This window comes from Dermacentor albipictus, chromosome 1 (genome assembly GCF_038994185.2).
Source record: "Dermacentor albipictus isolate Rhodes 1998 colony chromosome 1, USDA_Dalb.pri_finalv2, whole genome shotgun sequence".
In the NCBI taxonomy this organism is placed as follows: Eukaryota; Metazoa; Arthropoda; class Arachnida; order Ixodida; family Ixodidae; genus Dermacentor; species Dermacentor albipictus.
In genome coordinates, this window is record NC_091821.1 from 325,775,192 (window position 1) to 325,803,135 (window position 27,944).

Below are 27,944 nucleotides of genomic sequence, written 5' to 3' on the forward strand. Positions count from 1 at the left end.
TTTATCTGACGCACCCGCCCGCACTGAATAGCAGCGTCATCAAACAGTCACTATGGAAGAGTGAGCTCTTCATTTGTTACTGAGCCGAGCAGTGACTTCAGCAGCATACGTGTTCTTTCTATGACAAAGCAGATCTCGGCGATCTACGCGCTGCTCTGAGCGGCGAGCCTCAGTTGAACCGCGTTCCTTCCCGCGGGGACTGTTTAATGGCACTGCTATCTCGAGCGCTCATGCACGTAGTCACATCACAATACGACAGTGCCATTTTGTGAGGAGATTTCCGTTTTACGTGTAAGGCACCATTGATTGTCCTATGGGAAAACCAAATGTTTAAAGTCTATTACTCAAATTGGCAGTACTGGAGAATCTTGAAACAGACAAAATTTTATAAAATTATCTAGCGTGATAAATGCATTGACGCTTTAGTCGTTCCCTTCCTCGTCGGTTGCACTATCGAAACAGAGTCTCTTTTCAATGGTGTCTCCCCCACAGAAAGTGGTCGTCGAGCGCACTTGGAATACCGCATGCTGCCCTCATTAACGCCAAGATCCCGCCCTGCGGCGCAGTGTCCCGTGCTCTCCGCAGCTAGGATAACCTTTCTTTTAAACCTGCTGAATATGGCTTTCGCGGCCCCTACATCAAATCAAATAAACATTTATTGATAATAAAGGCATTGCAGCATATGGCAGACAAAGTGGCTTGTTTAGAGTAGTGTAGAAGGGGTCGACCAGCCCATGCGAGAGCGGCGGAACTGAACATGCACCTGAGCCTGCATAAAGTGGAAGATCAAAGATTGAGATAAAGATGCGCTTCAGCCAACAATCCGGGAACCCACAAGCCACCAGTGGTAATAAGGAGATCGCGCGAAATTTACCCTCTAGGAATATTGCAATTACAAAACAATTTTGAAACCAAACTTATAACAACGATGCCGGAGGAAATCTGGAGGTCTGCATAAAGGTCGTACGTATTTTCCTCATTTAAATCTACAGAGATGTAGTTTTCCCCACTCTAAGAAATGCTCCTCTTCTTTTTCTTTTATATGCGGTAGTTCAGCTGTAGTTCGCTGCAGTTAGATTATTATTAAAACTGTAGTTTAGGCCTTGGTAACCATGGCACCGTTTGTGATTATTAAGATCACCATCAGGTTGAATGAATCTGAACGGAAGTGTAGATCTAGTGTACAAGAGTGGACGAAATAAATTAAGTACCAATAGAAATTCAAAGTGCCGTACAAAATGATATATATATATATATATATATATATATATATATATATATATATATATATATATATATATATATATATATATATATACACACGAAAACCTTGCATGCGTAACTACTTAAGAGGAAAAAACAAAATCAGGAAATAAACTATCTATGGCAAACCATCTCTAAGGTAAGCTCATTACTTTTCGAAGCGATATCAGGCTATCTGAAAACACGCGCCTATAAAAAGAGATATAAGAAGGCAGAAGAAGCATGTGCTTGCTGCGGTAAAGCTAAGGAAACAATGGAGCATGTTTTCTTAGAATGTGAAGATATCTGCCCAGCGGTCGATTTAGGCACCACTAGCCTCCTTGGGGTCCTTGGATTCAGCGAGAGCAGGGGGAAGGTAAACATGTCCGCAATAGAGACTAGTAAGAGGCGATTGGAAGACTGGCGGAAGAAAAGTAGGGAAACGACAAAAAACGGAGACATACAAAAACAAAGTTCACAAAAGGGGGTCAGAAAATTTGGTTATGGGAATTCATCATGAACTTTTTCTCTTTTTTTTCTTTTTTTAACCTAGGTAGGGCATTAGGCAGTATAATAGCAAGAGCTAGGTGGCGCAACCCACCACCTCATTCCAAAGGGGACGCTCATAACATCAATCCAGAGTGGTGAAATGGACACTGCAGCTGCTTTTTGGTCAAGTGGTGTAGGCCGTTCGGGCATCCCGCGACATCACATGGAAGATGAATACTCTGTTACTTGCAGTTTGTGCGAGTTTCGCAAGCCAACAAAACCAGCGCAGCACTATGCGATAACGAAACTAATGAAACCCGAAAGCGCGGGAAGCGCGAAGTCGAGCGGGAACGAAATCTTTACCGCCCGCGTCGTCGTTAAGTTTAATTTCGATTAGTTCTTTTTTCTACAAATGAAATTGAAATGCACAAGTATCATTTTATTTCATCTTATAATAGAACACAAGTATGTTTTTTTGCAACGAATCGTTGAGTACCAGTGACAGAATTTGATTGAGTGCTTTCGTCATCGGGCAAGTACTTGAATGCCCCGGGGGAGCCTCTAATCATGTTTTGCATTTACCTTACTTTCTCGATTATTAAGCCTTTTTTGCGATAATATTGACGCCTTAGCGATTCTCGAGCACTAATCTGTCACATTAGCTTGACTCAATGTTTGCCTTAAATTTAGTGTTCCTTTAATGAATTTGACCATGAAGGGTAAAAAAAGAAGATAGAAGAAGAAGAAAGCGGCAGGTGCGACTGAAGGTACGTTAATATACTGGCTTCCACAGAAACTCGACTCTTTTGCTCGATGTTTCCAGCAATATCCCGGCTAACATGATCGATGTCAGCTTAGTACTTCGTAACAAGTAACGTGCCGCTGCTGGATAACCTTGATTTTCCTCAAGTAAAAGCATCTAAAAGCGAGAGGCGACTGGGACTTCGGCTGCAGGGGGAAGCCTGCAAATAGTCAAACCTTGCCAGAATGGTAAACTTGTTCAGTTGGTGTTCCTTCCTATTTTTCCCCGCATAACACGAAGACTACGTCGAGGTCCTGTCGTTTCTCTGTCTTCACTATAGTTATTCGTACTTTGCGCTGTAGAAATAACGGTTGAAGATAGTTTCTTACGTATAGTCATTTCCCGTGTTATCTAGCTATATTTAGCCAACCTATAAAAGAAGAATTGAAGACTTGAGCAGGCTTATTGAATTCATCTCGGACACAAGTGTTTCAACCGTAGCGTACGCGCCGGCTTGACGGGATGATTTCCTTGTTCGTGGTTTGCACTATTACAATGTTTACGCGCAGGACGGTAGTGCTACTCAGAATAAGGAACAATGTTTATTGCTTCTGACATCGGCATCTTGCATCTTTTTGAGAAGTGATTTTCGTGAACAATTTCAGATGATTCCTCACAACCCCTTAACTAGTAAAGAAACATGCTAAATGTTATTGAATATGAGTAACAGTGACAGGGCAAGGTAAAGGGTCTTGTCACGGATACCGTGTGCCTCGGTTCGCGTCTCGCTACCGGCAGCCAACCATGCCCCGCAGGCTACAGTGGTGGACCGCCTGCATAGCGCTCCTGCTGCCCTTGACACGAGCAGCGCAGCCGCCCAACATTGTGATGATTCTCGCTGACGATCTGGTAAGCAACGCGTGCGTGGATGCAGCGCACGTCGATGACAACAATTACCTGCGCGTGTCCGTGGGATTTTAGCAGAACTCGCATTCAGGCGAGTTGGCACTTACAGTGCAGATACACGCACAAGAAAGATGCGACCGGACAGTCACGCTTTTCTTGTCCGCGTGTCTGGTTGTAATGTGTTTCTAAGATATAGGTTTTTGCTCTGATGTCAGCTTATCACAAGGACGCTTGTACTGCTTCGCTCTAGCAACCTCTAGGCCCGTATTCACAAAGTGCTTTTACATTAGAATTGTTCATAAAAGATCATTCTAGTCAATTCCGTTGTTCGGCATAATGTTCGCAAAAGTGACCTGCCAGAGGCAAACACCTACGAGCGAAAGGCTGTGAATTCCCTCCATCAAGAATAGGCATTCCCGTGTAGACTGGTGGTAATTAGGACTGCAATTGATGACTAGAGTTTGCGTCATTGATTTTGAGTGGTTAGGTTACAACATCGCATTTCCCTAGTTTTTACTGAATAAATGTTATATTAAGGGGCGAAATTATGCATCTAGTTTGTGCCGCGGAACGATACGACTGCAGTAACCTATTTTCTCCTATAAGCAATAATCGCTGACTGATGCAGGAATTCGCAATGTTTTGCTCGCCACGAAAAAAAAGAGCCCGACGTCGAACTACAGATGGCGCTGTGAGAGCCTGGTTAATTACCATTTTCTTTTCTGCTCTTTGTGTAGACAGTTCAGCAGAATGCAGAAATATTCCTGGAAATGTTAAGTCCACCAAGACAACGTTCTAGTAGCCAAGCATGTAATTTCAGTAGCTATACATATACAAAACCGTAACTTAATAATCATAGGGATGGAGGGGTGTAAGTTCAGGCAAACTCTAACAAACTAAGTTGGCTATCGTTTTTTGTTAGCGGCGAGTGATCATTAGCAACATGCCCCCTCAACGCGCTCCTGCGTGATGATTACTACCTTCCAGTACCTACGCTCGAAATTTTTCTGCAAGAAAGAATAATACTCCGCTAGGCTCTTTCATCCTATATTAAGTGTCTGGATATGACGGCACTTGAAGGTCCTTATTTACCTGCTTCTGCCCCGACCCAAAACTTCATTAATGTATATACATTACAGCGCAGGACAGACTTAATAACTTATGATACGATAAATTATAATTTTCCGCAGACAGAACACTATTTCAGCACCATTTTGAGTAACGCTCATTAAGGAGCATCATCATGATGCCTTAGAAATAAATTGTTTCCCCGCCTCCGTGAGTTTAGGTTATCGGCAGTCTGAGTTAACTGGTGCCCACTGATAAAGTATAAGCAATAGTACGCAACGCTAAGTACTTACTTCCTTGTCTGCATATACCACTAAATTTAGCCACTAATGAGGCCATCTGGAATATTCGCGCTGAGGAATGCAATCTTTTTGTTTGCTAGTACACTGTTTTCCGCACCTCCATGAGCTTAGGTTATCGATAGTATTAGTTAGCTGGCGTTTGCTGATGCAACGTAAATAATAGCAAGCAAGGATCTGTAATTATTTCTTTGTCTGTATAGAGACGTTGGCCTCTAATGAGGCCATCTGAATAATCGCGCTTAGGAATGCAATGTGACAGTATGCTAGTACGCTGTTTTCTCTGCCTCGACGAGCTTAGATTATCGATAGTCTTTTTTAACTGCTGTTCACCGATGCAACATAAATAATAGCAAGCGAAGCTCACCAGTTATTTTTTTATTTGTTTACTGGCACTGCTTATGTTTTTGTATGCAGCACTAAGTTTATCCACTAATGAAACCATCTGGAATAATCGCCCTGAGATAAGCAACTGTTTGCAAAGTAATGAACTACAGATCTATTTTGGTCGCTTTGTAAACTTTAATGCATGCGTGGAGGAATGTTTGGGAAAACAACAAAAGGCAGCGCCTGAACGGCGCCAGCTAGTCATTAGTGATATGCGTTCAAGAAAATTGCTCTTTGATTGCTATGTGAAAAGATCTAAGTGTAGAGCTTGTATATCTCCCTTTAAAGCCATAGCAGTGACAATATATTACGACACCAATGCGGTATCAGACTTTTCGCTTCCTTCGAGATTCGTTCCTGTTGGCAGCGATAGATATAGGATAGTATAGATATATTTATCCACAAAAAAGAATGTCCCAATTCAGATGGTCCCTGTGGCTCTTTGTGACCATGCTAGATATTCGCACACCGTCTTCTACTTAAGCATTCACTGATCTCTATTCATAGAAAACGCGCTTTGAAACTCCTTAGCGGATTCATTGATCATAGTGGTACTGCGCACGCGCTTTGCATTCGCGTTTTGCGTTCGCGTTTTCAAACAAACATTTATTAAACAAAAAAATTATCCCTCACAAGTCATTCACTAGACGTACTTCCCTGAGTTAAAGCTAGTGTCTGGCCTTATCGGGTGCTCTTTCATGTGTTCTTAATATGTCAACGAAATGTCATGCGAATGGCATATTCACAAAACAGCTAACTATCGCGATGACGACTTCGGTTTACAAGAGGAAAGTGCGCACGAAGAAGCTATCGAACTATCAGCCGTCATCGGCGGTGTTAGCATTTTCCAAAATCTTAGAAAACCTCATTAACAGACGATCGGCCTTCCTTTTTCATGTGCGCACTACAATAAAAAGAACGGTTATATTAATTTGGCTCGAGTAAGCATGATGTATTGTCATGTATTGATGTATGTAGCTATGTCATGTACGTCACATCCACCGATCACGCTAACAATAAGCCATTCTTTAAGTGCGTCATTGTGCCTTCTGGACAAAACGGCAGTCACTGCGACACTTCGAGAATGTGCTACTCACATCAAGTACATCTAATCATGGCAGGCTTGTCGCAGTAAGAGGCCAATACCGTTAGAGTTTTTTCGGTAAGAACTAAATCAAAGCGTTGAGTCAATTGAAAAAAGCATCGTAACAGTGATGGCGCGGTAAAAGCTAAGCGTCATTAAGTGTAAAAGAAAAGTGTATATGACAATGCGAGGGGATAAGATCCATATATCGGCTCCGTATTTAGAATAATGTAACTGTACAATGCCTATATTACTAGCGAAAGTTTACAAAATATTTCTATCCTAGAAAGTATAATTACGATGCGCATTCAGTACTTCCAACACCGCTGAGTACCAACAGCAAAATAACACCCACTGTTAGCAAGGTTGCGGGCTAGCTGGAGAGATCTTGCTCTGGTCAACTTACGTTTTTGCAAGCTGGGGTAATCACCGGTGGCAAGCGGCACAACCGTAATGAAAATATAAGTTTTTCTAAACATAAGTTTATAAGCATTGGGTGAAATTAAACAATCTTAGCAATCTTCTACAAGCAAATGAGAAAGGCGTCAATGAAAGGATATAAACTTAGCTTTGTGGCCAGCATGAGCCAAGCACAGCGTGTTGGATTTCAAAGTCCCGCTTGTATCAATCTGTATTTAGCTGCTGCAGAAATGAATAAATCTGAGAACACCTAAGTACTTCTTATGAGTCGTGAATGCGAAAGGATTAGCGTACGATTGAACGCCGCTGAGCGGTGCTTCGAGTTATGAACTCCTTGCGGGCAAGCGAGCGTGTTGAGACGCTTGGCTAAGTTTAGCACAGTGGGTGAGACACTGGGCTTCTCAGCGTGGGGTCGTAGGCTCGAAATTCGCTACCGCGGACGTTTCGGAGCGCAGCTCTTAAGGTGCGTCCACACTAGCGACAAAAACGCGTGCGACACGCCGCACGCGGCAAGCGCCCGCGCGGCAAGCGCCCGCGCGGCAGACGCGCGCTTGCAAGTCCGCAGTTGCGTTTTGCGGCACGCGGCAGCAGCGCTTGGAGTCCCGCGTTGTCTCATTCCATTCGATACTTCTTGTGACAACGCGCTCTCCGTTCTGCCAATTGCGTGTTCCATCTATGCCTATTTTGACTCAGCGGTCGCGGAAGTTCTTAAATTTTCCCGCTGCCTACTCGCCTGCATGATATGTACAAACACAATGACATGCTCGCACATGTTCCCGCAACGTTCAGAAGGTTTAACCAATTACTCACCTGTCATGCCAAATTGCTGTCCAATAATGTGCCAGCGGTTGGCGCGCAGCTCTTTGTCCTTAAAATCGACGTTCGATTTGTCATAGAGGCACGCATATCCGCAAACGGTTTTCAAAAACGCCACCTTTGCGAGGCGACTTCTTCGTCGACGTCTCGGTGGTGGTGTGGGGAAGGCTTAACAAAAACAGCCCCTTTGACTGGAAATGGCCTCTGAGATTTTACGGCTTGCATGTCACTGTTCCATCTGAGAGCCCATAGATTATGATTCTTTGCTTATGCGACAGGTTGCGCCAGAACAGCGCGGCTCGCTTCTTATTCGTGCTCGTGTTGCGGCTGGCGCGAGAAAATGGGTCTCGCACCCATTCGGGCGTTTGCCGCGCGTTGCTGCCGCTTTTCATTAATCTTGCCGCGTGCGACAGCACCGCTCGCCGCGCGCGTTTTTTTCTCTAGTGTGGACGTATACCCCTAGGCGCCTGTTCCTACTGCGTTTAGCGTCAGCGTGGGCGTAAGCGAGCGAACGAGCACAGCGAAGGATGAAAGAACGAACGCGGAGCGCAGCGAGGGATGAAAGACGGCGAGAGCGAAGAGAGCGCGAGTGGGAGAGCGGAGGAAGAGGGTGCAGCGGAAGCACGAGGAGAAAAGCGGGAAAGGAGAGTAGGGCGATAGGGAGAGGAGGAACGCGGAGTGTCGCACGAGACGCGCTTCATGGCGGAGACCAGGCGGGCGGGGATCGCGTCCGCCGATACCATAAAAGTAAACAAAGCACTAGCGTGTGCTTCGGACCCACTGCGCATGCGCTACTTCGTCTGCGTCGCCACCACTAGAGAATGTGCTCCAGGCGAGTCACGCGTTCCCGTATTCGCGCTTTCTTTCTGAACAATGAGCGACGCAGCTGGCGAAAATGCTCCGTCTGCCGTGGCTGCTAAAGGAGCTGCCTGAGCACAGGCTCAGCGCCACCGCCGAGAGGACTCTGTCGTTCACAATCAAATTATTTTGCCACCTAGATCATGAACTTGATACACCTAAACAGCTTCCCTCAAGATTGCGTTAGGGATTATCGCAATCGTCGAACTTCTTTTCTTTTCGAGTTTATTCTGTTTATTATGCAATAATTTCTTTATAGCAATTATGGGGGGGGGGAGGGGGCAGTTACAACGCAGGTTAGAGATTGCGCGGACAAGGAGGAGATGGAAAAGGAAGGAAGGAAAGGTAAAGGTAGGAAGGCCAACCAGACGCACATCCGGTTGGCTACCTTACACAGGCGAAACACGGGGAATGCGGGAGATGGAAATTCAAGACGATGAGCAAAACGAGAACAAGGTGAAAGCAGGAGCCAAAGTTTCCACAAGTGGACTTGTCTTCTTCAAGGCGGCCTTGAAGAAGACCAGTCCACTTGTCGAAACGTTGGTTCCTGCTTTTACCTTGTTCTCGTTTTGCATATCGTCTTACACAGGGGACGAGGTTTAAGGGAAGAAAAGAAAAAGAGGGGAGATGAAGGTACTATCGGTCAAGAACTCGCGGATAACACAGACTTACGTCGGCGAAGGTGACATGGCGTCGTGGCGATGGCCTCTGCCCTTACGCAATATCTCGCGCGGCAGTAGGTGTTCCCTTTCTTCCGCTATACTACGTCGATGCGCCCAAGTGACGTGGCGTCGCAGTCAGTAAGAATTCAGGTGCCGTTTCGCTGCTACAGATGTTGGCTTTATCGCTCAATGGGCCATTTCATGCTTTCGTCTCAAAAAGAAAAGAAAAGAAAACTTTATGCCTGTCGGACAGGGTCATCTTGCTCATATGGTGGAACCTTCAGCTAAACGCATGACCCTTTTAAACGCTCAAGCTAGGCATCGCTGCGCTGCGAAGAGTGTACGCGTGGGATTCAAACAGTGAATATCTGACCATAACGTCACTGCTACAAAGGTGAAGTGATATACAGGCTCTGTGACCCAATGAACAGTAGCATCATGTTTACCCCCATTAGACATGAATGCAATTAACTGATACGAACACAGATACTTCAGTATAGAGGTAGCTTGTGTAATTTTACTATGCGGTGTATAACGGGCGTCAATAATGCGCATGCGGTAAACTGAGGACTATTGCACTAGCCGATAATTGACATAATGCGGGCGATGGCCTTCTGAAGACGACAGAAAAACAAATCTAAACGAATCACACAAAGAAAGAATCGCAGTACTGCACGAAAGGCAAAACACTAATTGCGATACCAAATTATTAGGCAACATTACACAGTAATGTTAGTAGTCTTATCAGCTCAATAAATTGCTGTAAACATTCGTTTACTAACTAAAATAACAAGCACATTGCCCCGCATGCGCAAGCAAGCAGAAGCACATCTCACACGCTGACCGTGGACACTGGCCGTCAGAACACTGGCGGGATGAAAAACGGCAGGTGCGGTGGGCAAGTTCCCCTTCGGCATGCTCTCGTATAAACGTGGACTAGGCGGGCGAGAACACAGCGCACACGAAGCCATCAGCTCTATCGAGTCGCTTAGCCATCGAACCCACAGCAGATTACTTTCCGCATAGAAGTAACACGGCAACCTGGGCCGGATGTCGATTTCAAGAAGCTATTCTTTCCTAAAAGTGTTTTTGGTTAAAAATAAATAAATCATGGATTTTTACGTGCCAGAACCACGATCTGATATTGAGGTACGGCGTACTTGGGAACTCCGAAAATGTGGACCACCTGGTCTTCTTTAACGCGCACCTAAATATTAGTACTTATCTAATCTAAGCCGCAACATCTCCCACATAGGGCGCGCTCAGCCACCTCAGCCTAAAGCGCCTCAATTTTCCACAAGTAGCGCCATTAGATCTTTCAGCCACCCCGCTCTCCCCGGCGTTTGCTCCTCCAAGCCTAGTGTCGCCCTAGCCTCCTCCTCTCCCCCATTGGCCTATCCGTGTCACGTGGAAGCACGCGTCGCACTTTCGTATATTTTTTTCCTTCCAGCGCGCTCAGACCGCCATTGCTGGCCCAGTGCGATGATAGCACCTTAACTGCAGTATAATAGGAGAGGCGCACTTAACTCCCCCTCTCGCTCTTAGCACAAAGCACATCTGCCCGCTTCCCTCTTGTGCGCCTGAGAAAACGGCACTCGCCCTCCCCACCTTCCTCCCTTGCGCGCGCGAGAAGGCGCCGCCGCGAACACTCTCGCGAACATTGCCTCGCACCTGCAGCATACGGCGCGTGGCCGCAATATTATCGCTCTTGAACTTTATACGGAACATCACGGCAACGCCGCCAGCAATGACGATGACGACGGCGGAAATTCGCCTGGAGCATACCATAATTGTTTCTTTGCGTGGCTGTCGACCATTCTGGGTAGACTGTTCTCGGTGCTTCGAAGTGCAGCTTCGCGTTCTGGTCTGTTCTTTCGCTTTGCCAGCAAGCGATAATTGTGCTTCGTTATCCAGCTAATCAATGTTTTCGTTTCGTGTGTGTGCGCGCCTGTGTGTGTGTGTGTGTGTGGTTTAATATTTCTATTCAAAATACACTACATGGGAACAACACTCCCCACTGGTTCATGAACTACCATTAAATAATAATAATATTTGGGGTTTTACGTGCCAAAACCACTTTCTGATTATGAGGCACGCCGTAGTGGAGGACTCCGGAAATTTCGACCACCTGGGGTTCTTTAACGTGCACCTAAATCTAAGTACACGGGTGTTTTCGCATTTCGCCCCCATCGAAATGCGGCCGCCGTGGCCGGGATTCGATCCCGCGACCTCGTGCTCAGCAGCCCAACACCATAGCCACTGAGCAAACACGGCGGGTAACTACCATTAAAATAAGTGCCCGTATTACCAAAGGAATATATACCTGCTCGTACCGGCCAATCGTGATAACCAGCATAATATGTCGTGGTCGCCTAACACTGGCATCACGCTGTTACGAACGAAGGCTCTTGTGAACTCGGGCCTTACGGATACATTCAAAAGCCTTTACATTCGTAGAAATTTCCTGTCGTCGAACGGCTGCCTTAGAAAACTGTACACTCGCTACCACGATTGACTGGTGTCACCTATCGCTTATCGCTTTAGAGCGAGCATTTTGTGGATACGGGACTACAGCTTAAATTCGCGAAGCTTTTCGTTTGTTAGAAATCTTTATCATTTGCCGCTGGTTATTTGAGGCGCTGTACTGCGCGAACGCCTTCGTGAACACGGGTCCATGCTCGTTGCTTGCTACAGCCTTTCCCTCACGTCTTCCACGTGCACGCACCAGACAAAGCTGCCCGGCTGGTGGATAAAACAGTGCAGGATCTCTCAACAAATAAGCCAAACTGAGTACTACGCATGTCGCTTGTCTGGAACAAAGCAAAAACTAATAATGTTACCAAATTAGTGTAATTTGATTCTCCGCTGCGTTGGCATCGAGCACGGCGATGCGCATTTCCGCCATGCGTATACGTACAACCTTGGCCTTTGTTCGGGCGTGGCTGTTCCCGGCACGGCCCGGTGGCGCAGGGTTGGCACGACGTGAGTTACCACGGCTCGGACCAGATCCCGACGCCCAACATCGACGTGCTCGCCATGGACGGCGTTGTGCTGGCCAATAACTACGTCCAGCCCCTCTGCACTCCCTCTCGGGCGGCGCTGCTCACGGGCTACTACCCCATACACACCGGTGAGACCATAAGAGCCTCTATACGAACAGAGCAACTATCTGTTTAGAGAGAGCCTTTGCTACATCACTGTATACCCGTTTTGCCTTGCTGTATTACGTCTACGCTCAAATAATACTCTCCAAGATGAAAATATGCATAGGTGTATAGGTTGCGCCTTTGTTGTATGCACTCGATGCATATCCTACGCTTACAGCATATACGGGGTGATAACTTTGAAGTTGCACGGAATTCTATATATAATATGGCCTGTTGTAGATGACATAATTCTAGTTCTTGTGCTAAGTTATTCACAGAGACCGGCATTACTTGCACGAGCAATTGAAACCCATTGTCAAATTTAAAAAAAATCCCTAGATAACTTCTTGAGTGCGGCACACATTGCAGTTTAAAACCGGTAGCCGGTGTATTTGCCAGGCATAGTGGAAATGCCTTGCAAACACACCGACTACAATATATATATATATATATATATATATATATATATATATATATATATATATATATATATACTTATTTATTTATTTAGGATACCTTACAGGCCCTATAGCGTCATTGTGTAAGGGTAGTTACAAAATCAAGGCAAAAAAAATAAAAGAATAAGCAGCCTTCTGAAGTCAAAAGATACGCCCCAATGCAGGGCTCATCAACATTACTACCAAGATCAAAACATAAAAAAGGAAAAACTAAAGAAATCAAAGGCCACAAATGTAAAATACAGGAAAAGTGAACAGATAAGGGGTAGAATTCTTGAAGAGATATTTCGGGAAAAAGCGCAAAAAAAAACAATAATATATACAGGGCATACAAGTGAACACGTAACGCAGCATAAAATAGCAATTCATAAGAGCGAGATATCAATGCATCAATAAAAATAAAAACACCACAAGAAGTTCGAAGCACGTTGCCAAGTGTAAGAAACAAGATAAAATGATTTGTAAGTGCTATTATGAAAAATGCTCGTGTAGGAAATGACGAAATTTTTCTTGATCTGACTCGGAAGTAATGTGATCAGGCAGATTGTTCCACAAGCGAATGGCCGTAGGGAGTGTGGAAAAGTTAAAAACATGTGTCGTACTTGCATGCACGCAAAACTTAAGTGGTTATTTGATCGGCGGGACGTGTTCGAGGCGATCTGGATATGCAGTGTGGATTGTGTGGCATTATAAACATATTTGTGAAACAAGGATAACAGAGCGATATTACGGCGAAGAACTAAAGGCTGGATGGAATGATCGAGTTTTATTTGCGTTATGCTGGAGTGGTGGCTATAATTACGTGAAATGAAACGGGCAGCTCGGTTCTGGACTGTCGATTAAGTAGGTAGGGTGGGGGGACCAAATGGATGATGCATACTCGAGCTGTGGATGACCAAATGTCTGATAGGCCAATTTGCGGATGTTGGAAGGTGAATTACCCAGATTACAACGTAGGTAACCTGATGTCCTTGAAGCTTTTGCGCAAACGGCTGCAATGTGGTCTGTCCAGGAGGAGAGATTTTCGGTTAGGTGAACACCCAAGTATTTATATGATACTGTATGTAATAATTCTTTATTATCGACGTTGCAATAAAAATGTGAGGTATTAATACATACATACATACATACATACATACATACATGCATACATACATACATACATATATATATATATATATATATATATATATATATATATATATATATATATATATATATATATAGTAGACCACCGCATGAACGTGGTCGCTGAAACACACACTATATATATACATATTGACACGTGTACTTATCTTTATCGGGCGACCACGTTTCGCCGCTTAACAACTGTAATCGCACAGCGAGGGACGCGCCTGAATGTATCCGATGTTTCTGGAAAGTTATCGATGCTTCTACCTGGCTGTCTGTTGTCGCCGAACCTTGTGTTATCTGATTTCATCGCGTAACGCGAATGGTGTAGAACTTTGTGGAAGGCACACGGGTCCGAACGATTAGTCTGGAACATTCGACGGCTGCTCTATAAAAGCCGACGCACTTGACCCGCTGATCAGATTTTCGACGATCGCCGACTGTGTTCGCCGCTATCGTTGTGCTATAAGTGTAGCCTGTTTTGTGGGCACAGGTTCGCCCAATAAAATTTAGTTTTGTCGTTCACAGTGTTGCTACTGTGTCCTTCAACGTCACCACCACGTGACAATATATATATATATATATATATATATATATATATATATATATATATATATATATATATATATATATATATATATATATATATATATATATATATATATATATATATATATATATATATATATTTTTATGCAAGTAGTGTGCACCGCTTCGAGTAGAGCACCGCATGAACGTGGTCGCTGAAACACACACTATATATATATATATATATGTATATATATATAGTGTGTGTTTCAGCGACCACGTTCATGCGGTGCTCTACTCGAAGCGGTTGCACACTACTTGCATAAAAATTGAAATGCGCGATCAACTAATTAACAAAAAGTCACTCATTAACTTTACAGCTAATTACGTTATGCTCCATATTGCAATTCACAAATTATAGCTACGGAGTTCACAAGGCAGATCCACTCGGAACGAATTCTCAGGATTACACGAGTGCCGATATATTAATTCCCGACCATATCGGGGGAATGCATTGGCGTTCCAGTTACTTTTGTGCTTGAATGCATATAACGACAGTTTGTAAAGACAATAACTGTAAGGCCAACGCATTTATCCGCAAACTTCGGGAATTAATACTTAATTATTGCTAAAATTAATAACCATACTATTTTGTCTTCGCTATTAATACGTTGCCTTGCGTGTGAAACTGCGGCTTTTTTAAAAACCCAGCATCCATTCATTTGTGACGCTGGACACATTCGCATCGGAAGTGGCCGCTGAACGAAAGAACAAAACTTATGAACGAGAATTGACCCGAGCGGTCAAATTCACAAAGCTTTTCTTTCTCATGTGCGGTTCGCTATTAGTCAATAAACCGTGGCAACATTATGTCGAACATGACTATTGGCTGGAATCGGCTCCTTCGTGAACAGTTTTATGGCGGAAGAAGGAATTTCTGTTCTTTTGTGAACGCTGTGCCACAGGTCGATTTCACGAAGCTATCCTATCCTAAAAGCGTTTCTGGTTAAAGATAGATAAATTAGGGGGTTTAACGTGCCAAAACCACGACCTGCTTATGAGGTACGCCACAGCGGCGTAGCCAGAAATTTCGTTTGGGGGAGGGGCGGGGTGCGCTCACATTGCAGCTCCGCCTCCTCCTTAAGAGGAAGCTTTAGCTGGGGTGCCCCTATCTAAATACTTGTAGAAGGAGAATTCGTTTTTCTCGGCAACAACTGCAACAAATTTGACGAGGTTTGTTGCATTCAAAAGAAAAACTTAAATTCTACTGACCTTTAGTTTCGAATTTTTCATTTAACTTGTCAATTCTTTATTAAAAATTCGAAAAAATCGCAAATTTTCAGAAACCGAAAATATGAAGTTTAAAGCTCTGTAACTCAACAATAAAAAGTAATGTCACAATTCTGTCAATTGCATCTAATAGTACATCTACAGGGGACAAAATTGTGTTTCAGTTTGGTAAAAACTTAGCTCTGGTCAGGCGGTTCTCCTTGGTTTTCTGAGACAAGGACTGTCCTTTCCGCATAGCATAAGACTTGTAGCGAAGGTCCTCATGAACCACACGTCCGACAGTGGCTTCGTCAACCTCCACCTCCTTGGTGAGGGCTCTTATCGACTTGCCGGGGCCTTTATCAGTGATACCGTGGACGCGACTAATGAATTCTGGTGTCCTAAGGGCGTCAGAACACTGACAATGTCGTTTCCTTTGTGAAACAGCGTCCACATCACCCTTGGTAGCCTCCGGTTCTTTCCAAACTTTAAACGCGAATGATCGGGCAACCTTCCTTAATCTTGCAATCTCTGAATCAGGGTGGGCCAACGACATGATAACTGCATGCCTCTTCATTTGCTGAGTTAGTTGAAGTTCTGCCGTGGTTACCTGCAGCAAAAAAGTATTTGTAGCTAATGTATACCTAGAGGATGGGGGTCACGGAATGTGTGTTCTCAAATACCTGCCGCACCCTGTATACTAAGCCGAGGAAAGCATATGCCATCTTGAAAAAGACAAGTCCACTTGCCGAAACGTTGGCTCCCGCTTTTATCTTGTTCTCGTTTTGCTCATCGTCAGATACTTAAAGGGACGCTAGATAAACACTATTAACTGAGTTTAGACTGCTAAAATACTCACTAAAAACTCTGTTTTCGTTACTTTCACAGTAAGCGATCGCTTACTAGTAGAGAAAACAGGTAAAAGTCCCGTTGCTCTTTTTTTCTCTTCACTGTAACCTCACTGCTGTTAGCGTGAGGTCATGGATATCAGTGTACTATTTTCTCATATTCGGGCTGCTGTGGCATAGTAAAAGTGTTCGAAATTTCCCAAGATCGGTCTTTGGCTACCTTAAACACCGCATTGTAATCAACCTTTACCGTTAAAAAAGTAAAGCTGGGCCTAAGCGGACACTGCCAAAAATTATTGACATCACGTTGTGCTGGTGCGCGAACTTCAAAGCGGCATCACCGTGAATCTTTCCTTTTTACGTATTTTCTGGTTTACTAAGTCTACTATCATAGTGAAAGTGGCTTTAGTTGGTATTTCATAATCGTAATTTACTAATTCGGCAGACGAACTTCCGTCAAAACCTCGACTTCATTAGTATCGAACGTCACTGATTACATTGTGAACAAGGCTGCCCTCAGGGGAGCCGAAACGTCTTTTCATGTATTCTTTCAGTGGTCAGTGTTCTTCGTTTTACTCTTCTACGTGATTGCTCCCGACCAGACGGGCTTCCGTCAAAACCTAGACTTCGCTAATACGGCTAAATGTAATTTGCTCTTTAGTGTGCCTTTAAGGTTCAACTTTCTGACCGCTGTTTTTTACGGAGCCTTTTCTCTCTCTTGTTTGTATATGTGTTTGAAGGAGCGAAATCATGCAAGAGCGAAAAGACGGAGACAACACAGTTGAAGCCCGTGGAAGGGCCTTTCTCATACGCTCCGTATGTACTCGATTACTGGCTGCGGGTGCGTACGAATTACGGGAAGTTTTTCTACCCGTGATCAGTAAATTCGCGCTGTATCAACCACCTTGGCGTATGTATGTATAGCCAAGGTCGAGTCAGCTGCACGTGACGGAGCACTTACACAGTTACTCAGTAGGCTGTCAAAGCCAAGCTATCATAATCATCTGCGCACGCCCTCAATTTATTGTGCCAGGCAAAGTCAGCCTTATTCTGAATGTACGGACCATGTCAGAGAAGGGCCGAATACAAGCCACATCAACGAACTCACCCAGTCATTTAGACTTCCACTCTGGAAATTATTCATCACTACGCAGGCGTGTTGCCGCAAGTCATTCATTCATTCATTCATTCATTCATTCATTCATTCATTCATTCATTCATTCATTCATTCATTCATTCATTCATTCATTCATTCATTCATTTCTTCCTCATTGAAATAGGTTTTTCTGTTTATATGTTTGGCTGAATCGTTTTTAAAGGGACCCTGAACCACTTTTTATCAAAGTGCAGAAGTGCATTTGAAGTTAAAACAGGCTATTTCAGAAATACTTTGCCCCAAAAAGTACTTGCATGCGTTCAACAGGTGTGGAATTATTGGTAGTCAAACCTCAACTTCGCGGTGCTTCCGCTCTGTCTTCAATACTACGCACAGCGAAAACTACTGAGTAGCGAGGTGTGCCCACAACGCTCTGCCTCCCGAGCGTCACCGTGGCGCGCAGCTCATTTGATTTCCGATGTTCACGTAGACGCCACTACTTCCGATTTCTACACCTACAGCGCGCCAAACATAAACTAGACATGGTTGTCCTCATCGAGCCGTAGTGCGCTCAGCCAGTGGACTCGTCGCGGTGCCCCGCGATGGCCGTGGTACCTACGCTACGTAGCGGACCGCAGCTACATGTGACTGTAGTGCGTATGCGAAGCGTTTGCTTTGTGCACGACAGCGCTTGAGCATGTGCTCACGCTCGTATGCTCCAGGCTGGCCATGCTGCGTGGTGCGGACCGGCTTTTTCCTGCGCCAGCTTGACCGACAGATAGTAGCCACATCCAACTAGCGTTTTTCTTTAAGTGCTGGCAATAAGTCAATACGAAGCAAAGTCTGCCAAGGCGTTTAGGCAGGAGTTCGCGCACGCTGGCAAGCGTGCGTGCGGCCTGACCTTAAGTTTCACGTGGTTTGAGGCTAGTTGAGTGTCCAAACTAATCGAAGTTAGTGAGACCCTAGAGCGATGACACCAATAAGGAGTCTGGCCAAAATTTAGTTCCTACAAGGGCAGCAGTGTCCGATCGTCAGCGGACGACCGCAGGTTTATTCCGTAAGTAAGCAATCATTATCGACATTCGAAAGTAGATTTTTCAGCGCAAGTGACAGGCTGAATCCAATCATCTAGTAGATGCAGCTAGACGGCAGGCTGCGAAATCTCAACAAAGGCAAAGTTGCCTGCGGAAACACCAGAGCAAAGGAGGCCAGATTAGCACACTATAGATAAGCTTATCAAGCGTGGAAGCGTGCCAAGATCGAAGCTACTGCAACCGCCGCCGTCGTTCAGCAACACGAACAGCAAGGAGAAAGCGACGAAGCCGTGGATACAAGTAATGACACCCACAACGAACATTTGACAAACCACACCCTTTGGCTGGCGGCAAGCTCGATATCGATGGCCAGGTTTCACCGCGACTTCACAGACAACCCATTCGGCAGCGTGTGTAGCGTGTGTGAAAGACCATGGCCTAACATTAATGAAACACTGTGTGCGTAGCCGTTCCAAAACCAAGCCAAACAGAGCTTTTGCTTGTGATAACCAGGTTTACAAGAGTTAAGCCGTAGCCAAATATTTTCACTACGCCCGACGGGTGGTTCAGGACTCCTTCTAAAGATATTACTACTCACTGTACCTATTCAAATACATGTAGACAGCACAAATGCACCAGCTCTATTGGTATGGCTTGTTGCATTTCAAGATAATCAAATCAGTCTGATTGTCAGGAGCAGATATTCTATTTAGGCTCTCAGGATTTTCTTCTTTTTTACTTAATGAGAGCCACAAAATTTTTAGGAAAAAAAAAACGAAGCACCACGTTTGCAACTGCTTCATCTGAATCCAAAATATATACTCAAATTCATAAATATAGGGAATCTAGCTTTTAAGTAATGCAAAGTCGACATAATTTGTGTGCTACAAAAATACCGCTATTGCGGTATTTCTTGCAGAGCGCGCATACAGGAGTTCTGTGTTTCCTCTTCTAAAGGTAAATGCTATATTTATCTGCATTGGGTTATCTGTAAACCATCTCCTTAGATAATTAAAATATGTGCTACTGTTATCGAGTTACATTGTTATGAACTTGGGGTTCAAATATCATTTGATATTTTGTTTCTTCGATTGTCAATTGTGACAAAAATAGAAGGAAATAATAAACTTTCCTCTAACCGGCACTGCGATTCCCAGTTTTCTTTTTACCTCAACATTTTCTTGTAACTGCCACAACTTCCTTTGAAGTTGTTTCAGCACTAGGGTAACGAGAACTCGGGCACTGAAATGTAAAGCTATTCCAATGTCTTTCTATTCCATCTTCTTCATTAGCCCTCCACGATTGATCAAAACTTTTGGAGCCACTCCCACCTCACTGGACTGTCACTACACTCTAAGAAAAGTTTACACCCTTTGGGTTGTATTTTGTCCCCAAACAATAACCGTCATCTGTCTTGCCCGAATTTCATTTCTTTAACGCTGCGAGCCCGGTACTTCCTACTCACCAATGGCTTGCACGTTATCAGCTTGACACAGTATTCTCGACAGGAAAGTAGCGGGCGCCGAATTTTCAAGAGAGGAAACGCAAGCAAGGTAGATGACGATAATTGTTTGGGGACAACATAGGCCCCAAGGGTGCAAACATTTTTGAAAGCGTAGACGCCATGGAAGCCGCAACATTTATTTCCTATCCTACGCCTTTTTTCTCCGTTAGCCAGGATTGATCAAAATGTTATCTCGCCAAGTCAGCATTGCCTGTCTGTCATGCACCTTCATAAAACCGAAGAAAATCATGGCGTCAAAGTGACGTGCACGCACTAAAGATGCATTAATATGCCGATCGAAACTGGATATTTAATGTATAGTTATTGTACCTTATACAGAATTACTTTTCTTAACGAGGCATTCCTTAAATGACATAGTATGGAGGCTGGTTTCAAGATAGGTTGTCTTCGAAGTATATTGTGCAATAGCTCAATTTGCAGATGCACTTTTGAATAAAGCAACTAGGGGATCCGACGTAAAAGGGAGTTTCAACTTACAGGGCTAACATTTATATTTTCATGCAGAGGCGCTGCATATTGCACAATTTCTCGACAGAGGATACCCCGGGACGTTTCTCCATTAACAAAATTTTCTCATGTCAGCTGAGGCGCACCTGCAAAAAGCTCAATCTCAGGTTCGTGCACTAGGCTTCCCCGGAGATTCCTATCGGCAGTGACGTAGAATCTTTCTCGGCTTCAGTGGTCCGCAGTCCCAGAGGTGCTCATTAGCGCCAGCAGTATAAGGCACAATCTTGCTTATACGCTCGAATTTCTCGCGAAGTTGCGCGTGGGCGCAAAAGGTCTTTACCCTGTGCGCAACGCAATTGCATCCTCTTTTGTTTCTTCGCCACCTAAAGACGGCAACTTGACAGGGACGAAAAGGTTTTTGTGTAGGCGTTGTTGTTTTCCCCGTTCCTTTGCTATTTTGTATACGCAGTTGTGTGCCCCAACACGCCACACACGTGTCATCCCAAGAGCCGTCACCCTCGACTCGTTATTCCAAGGTCTAAGCCTTTTAGAGAAGCGTTTTGCTTGTGGTTCAGCTTATAGTAGTACAGAAGGGCTAACTGTTGGGGTGGTTGGTCTCGTATTGATGTTAAAAGGGACTTGCGCAAAGAAAAAAGGGCGCGCACACGAGTAGGGGAGACGAACGCAAACGGTACTTACAACTGTTTATTAGCAGGAGGAGTTTTACGTATGCATACATAATCCAACGTGTGCGCACATGTACAAGAAGTATACGGTAATATCACGCGATGACGCATGTACATTAAAGATGGAGGCTGAATAATTTATTTCCTGACGCGTGCAGTGCGCTTCACCGCTTAGACAACAGTCTGTCATTTTTTATGAAATAGGCTTCCAGCGCAAGCCTTTAAGAAGAATTACCGGTTTGGCCGGGTACAAAATTTACCGCGTGACATGACTGTGACACAAAACACTCCTCTGGAACGCTTGACAAAGGGCTTGGCGTGTGTATGCGCATTCTTTTATGCGAAGCATATTACGAGAGCTCAACCCAGCTCCTCAGGCGCGGCGGTGTCGCCTTCAATGACCTTTGACCCCATGCCATACCACGTGACACCGTGACCTCACGACAGAGGAGAAATGGTGCTCCAACTCGCGCCGTCGCTCGCGGCGGTATATAAGCAGCTGCGCTTGTTTCTAGGTGGCTTTCGCTCAACTCTTACAAGATGGGCTGGTTGGGAATCGAACCAGGGTCTCCGGAGCGTGAGACGGAGACGCTACACTGAGCCACGAGTACGATGCTTCAAAGCGGTACAAAAGCGCCTCTAGTGAACACGCTGTTGCCTTAGAAACGAGCTGTTTCTAAGGCTCAGGCGTGCGTCGCTTGCTCAGGCGCCCATTTCGTTGCCGCGCCGAACGCTGCGTTGCTCGACGCTCACCGCGTCCAATGCGGGGCGCGTAGTCGCTGCGCCGTAGCCCATTGTCTTACACCCTTTGGCGGGTGGACGGGAACGCTGTCGCGTTCCACTCTTGAAGGCGAAGCAGAGTAACGCATGAGTTGTTTCTTCGTCTAGCCGAACCAAATATAGCCAAGCAACAGCAGTTCACCAGGCTAAACAGTGGTTCAACAACTAAAATTAAGGCTAGTATGCTTCGCATCCTGGGCTTAACCTTAGCTAAGCCACAGCCATTTTTTTACACGCACACGTATTTGTGCGTGCATGCGTGCGTGTGCGTGCGTGCGTGCGTGTGTACGTGTGTGTGCGTGTGTGGCGTGTGTGCGTGTGCGTGTGTGTGCGTTTGCGTGTGTGTGCGTGTGCGTGTGGACGTGTGCGTGTGTGCGTGTTTGTGTGTATGTGTTTGTGTGTATGTGTGTATGTGTGTGTGCGTGCGTGCGTGCGTGTGTGTGCGTGAGTTTGTGTGTGTGTGTGCGTGTTTGTGTGTATGTGTGTATGTGTGTGTGCGTGCGTGCGTGCGTGTGTGTGTGTGCGTGTGTGTGTGTGTGCGTGTGTGTGTGTGTGTGTGTGTGTGTGTGTGTGTGTGTGTGTGCGCGTGTGTGCGCGCGCGTGAGAAAGAGAGAGAGAGATGAGGTTGCGATTCATAACCGAGGTCATGAATCACCTCAGTTGTGCATTGCGAATTGTAAATTATAAGAGCCATTAAAATTATAAAGGCAACTACTGCGTGCGGCATGATATACCTTAGGCATTACATTACACGTTGTGCCTGTTATACGTCAGTCTTGGCGCCGCATTGATCTGCACTTCGCCCCTTGAATGATTGCCCCCTTTCAAGCTCATTTCACAATTTGATTATGAGGCACGCCGTAGTGGGGGCCTCCGGATTAATTTTGATCACAGGGGGATCTACGCACAAGCTAGCGTGGTTGTGAACATTATTTAGGGTAAAGTAGTGCCGAGGTTACCTTTAAATCAGAAAATGGGATGAGCTTTCACTAGGAAACAAGAACAGTACGAGATTCCTCGGAAGAGATGAAAAGCCAAGAACTGGTGACACCGCGTTTGACACTATAGTATGCAGGGTGACCCCGCTAACGTTAGCTAAGCTGTTCAACGAAAAGAAAATATATTTAACTAACACGTTTCACGATACGATTTTAATACCTGAGGTGTTTACTCGTCAGACCACTGACTATTGAGTATCTTGCAACTTTGACTTCTAAATCTTTTTTTTTTTGCGTTGAACAGCTTGGATAAAGTTAACTGGGACACCCTTTAGAGATAGGCGTATATTTCAGGTTTGTTGCAACAGTGCATCACCCCGTATGAAGACTCTTTGGTGACCATATCGTAAGGACTCATTGTCGCGTCTAATGCGTCTAATCACGAGGTCGCAGGTTCATTTCCAGACCACAGCGGCCACATCCCGATGGTATTGGGATGCAAATTCACTCGTGTACTTTAATTTAGGTGCCCGATCTGCAGGAGCACGTAAATCTGGAACGATCTGGGACTGAACGCCATCTTAGCATAGCTCCCTCTGAGCCATTTCGCCGTTACGCGTTCTTCCTGGCATGGTAACTTGATACGATCTTCGCACCGCAGTCCTTTTTACGCTAGCACCTTGTATTCAGAAAGTTGAAGGCATAACAGCAGCGCCAAAAAACACACACAAAAGAAAGGAACACTGACAGACACGGACAATCGCTGCACTCGCAACTCAGTCAGTTGTGAGTGCAGCGATTGTCCGTGTCTGTCAGCGTTCCTTTCTTTCTTGTGTTTTTTTTTTTGGCGCTGCAGTCATGCCCACAATAAGTGACCAACTCGCCCAGGAACACGTTTTACTGAAGTATTCAGAGAACTTTTACCTCCTGGCATAGCACAAGTTTCGACATCCCAGTAGGGCTGTATATAAGTAGTTTGCTGAAAGGGAGTTTTGCAACGGCAGAGAAACACAGCCATATAAGTATCGTATATCAAGTTTTACCCTCAACGCACATTACTTCGACGTAATGTATTGAGTGAGTCAAATTGCCATGGTGTAACTGGGCACCAACATACGCGCGATGCAGTTTTCGACAACATTGTTTGGTTTGCGCAGTCATCGCAACGGCGGAAATTTGACGCAAAAATGTACTGAATTCGGTGGTTTTCCGTTGCTTGATTTCAAGTTATATGTATATATATATATATATATATATATATATATATATATATATATATATATATATATATATATATATATTTATGCAAGTCAACGTTCAAAGTCACATATTTTCCCCGAAACACGAACACTGCAAAATGGGAAGCATACACCTAAGTCTTTTTCGGCCATTTCGTCATTGACAATCTATGCCCTCAAAGCGAGGTCTTAAGCGCACCACGTCGTATCTTGCTAGACAGGCATGACGTAAGTTCATATTTCAAAACTCCATCAGTCACGCTTCATAAAACAAATACACACTTCGTATAGGTTGTATGAAATGCAGTGCTTAAGAAAGAATTATTATGCTATGCAGTACTTCAGCCAAATAAGCAATATATGTGTGACATTTATGTTAACGTAGGAAAGTCCTAGATATCCACCATCACTGTGCGGCTTGTGCTTTCGTAACAGACCGATATGTCTCTTTCACGCAAGTAAAATCCATCCTGTGCAATACCGTCTGTCCACGTTCTCCGTTTCGAAGAGCCTCACAGTAAATGCCGAATCAATGTTCCACCCAACAGCGTTACTCACCAGGCGAGACACTTTGTGAAGAGATGAAACGTAGTTTCAGCGCACAGCCTCTCATCGTTTCTTGCTTGTCTTCTCTGTTCCTTTGCACTCAACCTGAGTTGCACTAAAGAGAAGACAAGATCATCCCGCACCAACTTTCCCAATTTTCCACCCTTAGGTAACGCTGTCTATCGACCTCAATACCTGATACGTATTTTTTTTTTTTGCAAACGCCTTATTAAACGTGCTGCAATAAGAGCGAGCGACAAGAGCGTGTCTTGCCTCCAAACGCTAATTCAATCAGGAAATCAGCGTAAATAATAAAAAAAAAAATACCGACGATTACGTTACTTCCTAATGCGAAATTTGAGCGCAGCAAATAAGCTGTTTCACTTTTTCGATAGATTGAGGCAAAGAAATCGAGCAACACATGTATGCGCTATCACAGAATTTTTTTTTATTTTTCACACGTATTCCTTTAACAAAGACTCCACTAACAGTTCTTGACAGTCATGAAGGAAGCTTTGTGGTCGGAGAAATAGACTAATATATGTTCGACTTGGTACACCAATGCTTGATTCTCAAAGACGTTCACAAAGACGTTCACAACTGGGCCCTTAATGCCATATTGGCCTCCGCCGTGCATCAGTCGTCGCACTTGCATGAATGGGATTCGCGGAGATACGAGTCTTACACTCACCGCATTAAGTTGTGGAAGGTGCGCTGGCCTCGAGGGATATTTGTAACCGTTTGTTGTCGAAATAACAACCAAAACAAGCGCGAACGAGACCGACCCAACAGAACCAAACAGGCGCGGGCGAGAGCTGTGGCGCGAGCAGACGATAGTACGAAACAAGCGGATCGGCTGAGACCAGACACGAGTGCGCATCGAGCCGTAAGGAGGGTCCGCATGACACCAGCATCGCGCGCGCACGTCACTGAAGGGGCCGCTCTCATTGGTCTCCGCCATTCGCGGCTCGCGTCCTTCGTCTCCCACTCCAGCGAAGGGGGGCGGAGCTGGTTACGAGGCCGACGACAACGCCGACGACAACGCCGACGACGACGCGAAACCCAGGAACGGACGCCAAAGAGCTGCGCTCTAAAAAGACATAAACGATGGGATAGAGCGAATACGATGAAAGAAGTGGCCTGCGTGCTCCACGTGTTCTGTCGCGTTCAGCTGCTGTAGGATGAGTCAGCCGGCGGTGGCCAAACGCTGTTACGCAGTCAACACTCGGCTTCGCGATCTCAGTCGTTCTAGTTCTGGGACCACAGAATGCGACCTGTACGTTATCTGTCTCCCGAACGGTTTTTTTCTTCTTAAATACTAAACCGAGAGACGTCTTTTTAATGGCTTTGAGCAATAATAATCTCTATTACAAGTATCGTAAGAAGCCAACAAACAATGACACCAAAGACGAGATAGGGGAAATTACCTGTACTTACTGATTGAATTAAAGAAATGATAACTTAATGGAAATGAAAGTGCATGAAAAAACAGCTTGCCGCAGATTGGGAACGATCCCACGTCTCCGCATTACACCTGCGATGCTCTAACAATTGAGCTACCGCCGCGGTATTGATCAAGGTGGCTCAGCGAAGTGACTCGACCATGCTGCCTTAAGGTGTAACATATTAAAGAAGAAAATATCAGAGCGCGACGTTAATTCGTTGTAATAAAGGTCAGCGCATACTAACATATACAGCTGCAACAAGATGTCGTGCGGTGACAACTGATAGCTAATTAAATAAATGAGTAAGTGTTAATTCCCTCTAAAAAAGAGAAAGGGCAGGAACCTATGCATGGTATCAGTTATTTATGTTTCAGCGTTTTCAGTATCACCTAATACGCACAGTATGACTAGCACTTCTGAATAGACCACCGATTAAATTTTGTTAAAGCACATTTCCCGTATAGAACACCCAAATGTTCATTACAGCTACCGCTATCACCACTTTCTACCAGAATGGGGAAAATAAACAATAAATGAATCCTTCATAATTAAACTAAACATAATTTTAAAAAGTGATCTCGAGATATATCTCCCACTCATCACTAATCAAGTTGAATCCTTTAATAACCACCTTCTGGTTTAAACCTTGCAATGTTTGAATAAACCTGCATCTTTCCTTTCTTTCTTTTGCACTTTATTCAGCGTGTTTTGCAATGCTTTCTGGTAACTTCAATATAGTATGCTCCCCGCAAGCGTTTACTTTTAAATAAGGTGCATTAGATCACAAAGAGAGATGAAGTTGCTTGAATCGAATCAGATAGTGTTCACGTGGCCTTAAACTTAACCTTTGGTTTAGGCTGAATGACGCATTCATTGTGGCACTCAAGCTTTGTAATAACGGTGACTGATGCTGCTCTGCCAGTTTCCGAGAATAAATTAAGCACATGTTTTCTTGGCAAGTAAGTGCGTTTTTCTTTTTCTTTGTTTTTCTTTTTTGTTGACGTAGCAGCCGCCACAACTATCATGCGCCAACACCGGATTCAGGCGCAACGGTACATCTAAGGCGGCGATGGCATAAAATGTACGCTTGCTACCCACGTTTGGCGCAATTTCTTTATCTCCTGTGGCTGTATAATTCTCGCAGGGACGCAGCACTCGAGTTTTCGCAGCGCAGATCCTGCAGGACTAGACCCTGACTTAAAGCTGCTGCCTGAATACCTCAAAGACCTAGGCTACTCAACCCATATGGTTGGCAAGGTGAGAAGTAGCAGCCATAAAACACTACGCGCTCACGCGACACGTTTGTTTAGTGACCCTAATTACAGACGGCAGTGCTATCTTCAATTGCGTCTTTGAAGCAAAATGCCGCTCTCTAGCTATAAGCGAGGCCTGTATATGGGCCTCGCTTCTAGCTGACACATGACACGTGAAATGGAAATAATAAATGTACAACGTAACAGGTAGCAAGCGCTATCTGAAAGCGAGAAAAGAATATACGAAGGGATCTAGAAAAGACTAGCATACTTTAAATCTATTGGCCATCTTCATTAGGTTATAGTTTCTTTCTGCACACCGAAAGCTGAAGAAAGAAACATGGGACAAAATAAAGAAAGAAAAACAATACACACGAGCAAGTTTATGGATTGTGCCTCCAGTGTGGTGTAACAGATCCCGCTCACGTGCGGACGTATATACAATGTTCATTCCGACCGGTGTGTGAATGATCGCTCGCGGGCGCACAATTTTTTCGCTGAAAAAAAAAAGAAAGAAACCGGGTATGTACAGTGAACTCTCACTTGAGTGAACTTCAAGGGACTGAAGGAAATAGTTCACTTAACTGAAAGTTCACTAAACTA

At 44.7% G+C, this 27,944-nt stretch overlaps 1 protein-coding gene across 2 annotated transcripts in view; it reads left to right on the forward strand.

The window, feature by feature from the left end:
- Positions 1-2,469: 2,469 nt before the first annotated feature.
- The window catches only part of LOC135909193 (arylsulfatase B-like), a 65,701-nt gene continuing 40,226 nt past the window's right edge, over positions 2,470-27,944 (forward strand). Inside the window, exons 1-4 of one of the 2 annotated variants that reach the window (XM_065441032.1) lie at positions 2,470-2,498; positions 3,272-3,382; positions 11,944-12,103; positions 27,233-27,345. In XM_065441032.1, the coding sequence (XP_065297104.1) occupies positions 3,278-3,382; positions 11,944-12,103; positions 27,233-27,345 (378 nt within the window). In that variant the 5' untranslated portion in view covers positions 2,470-2,498; positions 3,272-3,277. The other variant, XM_065441022.1, reaches the window with a different exon arrangement.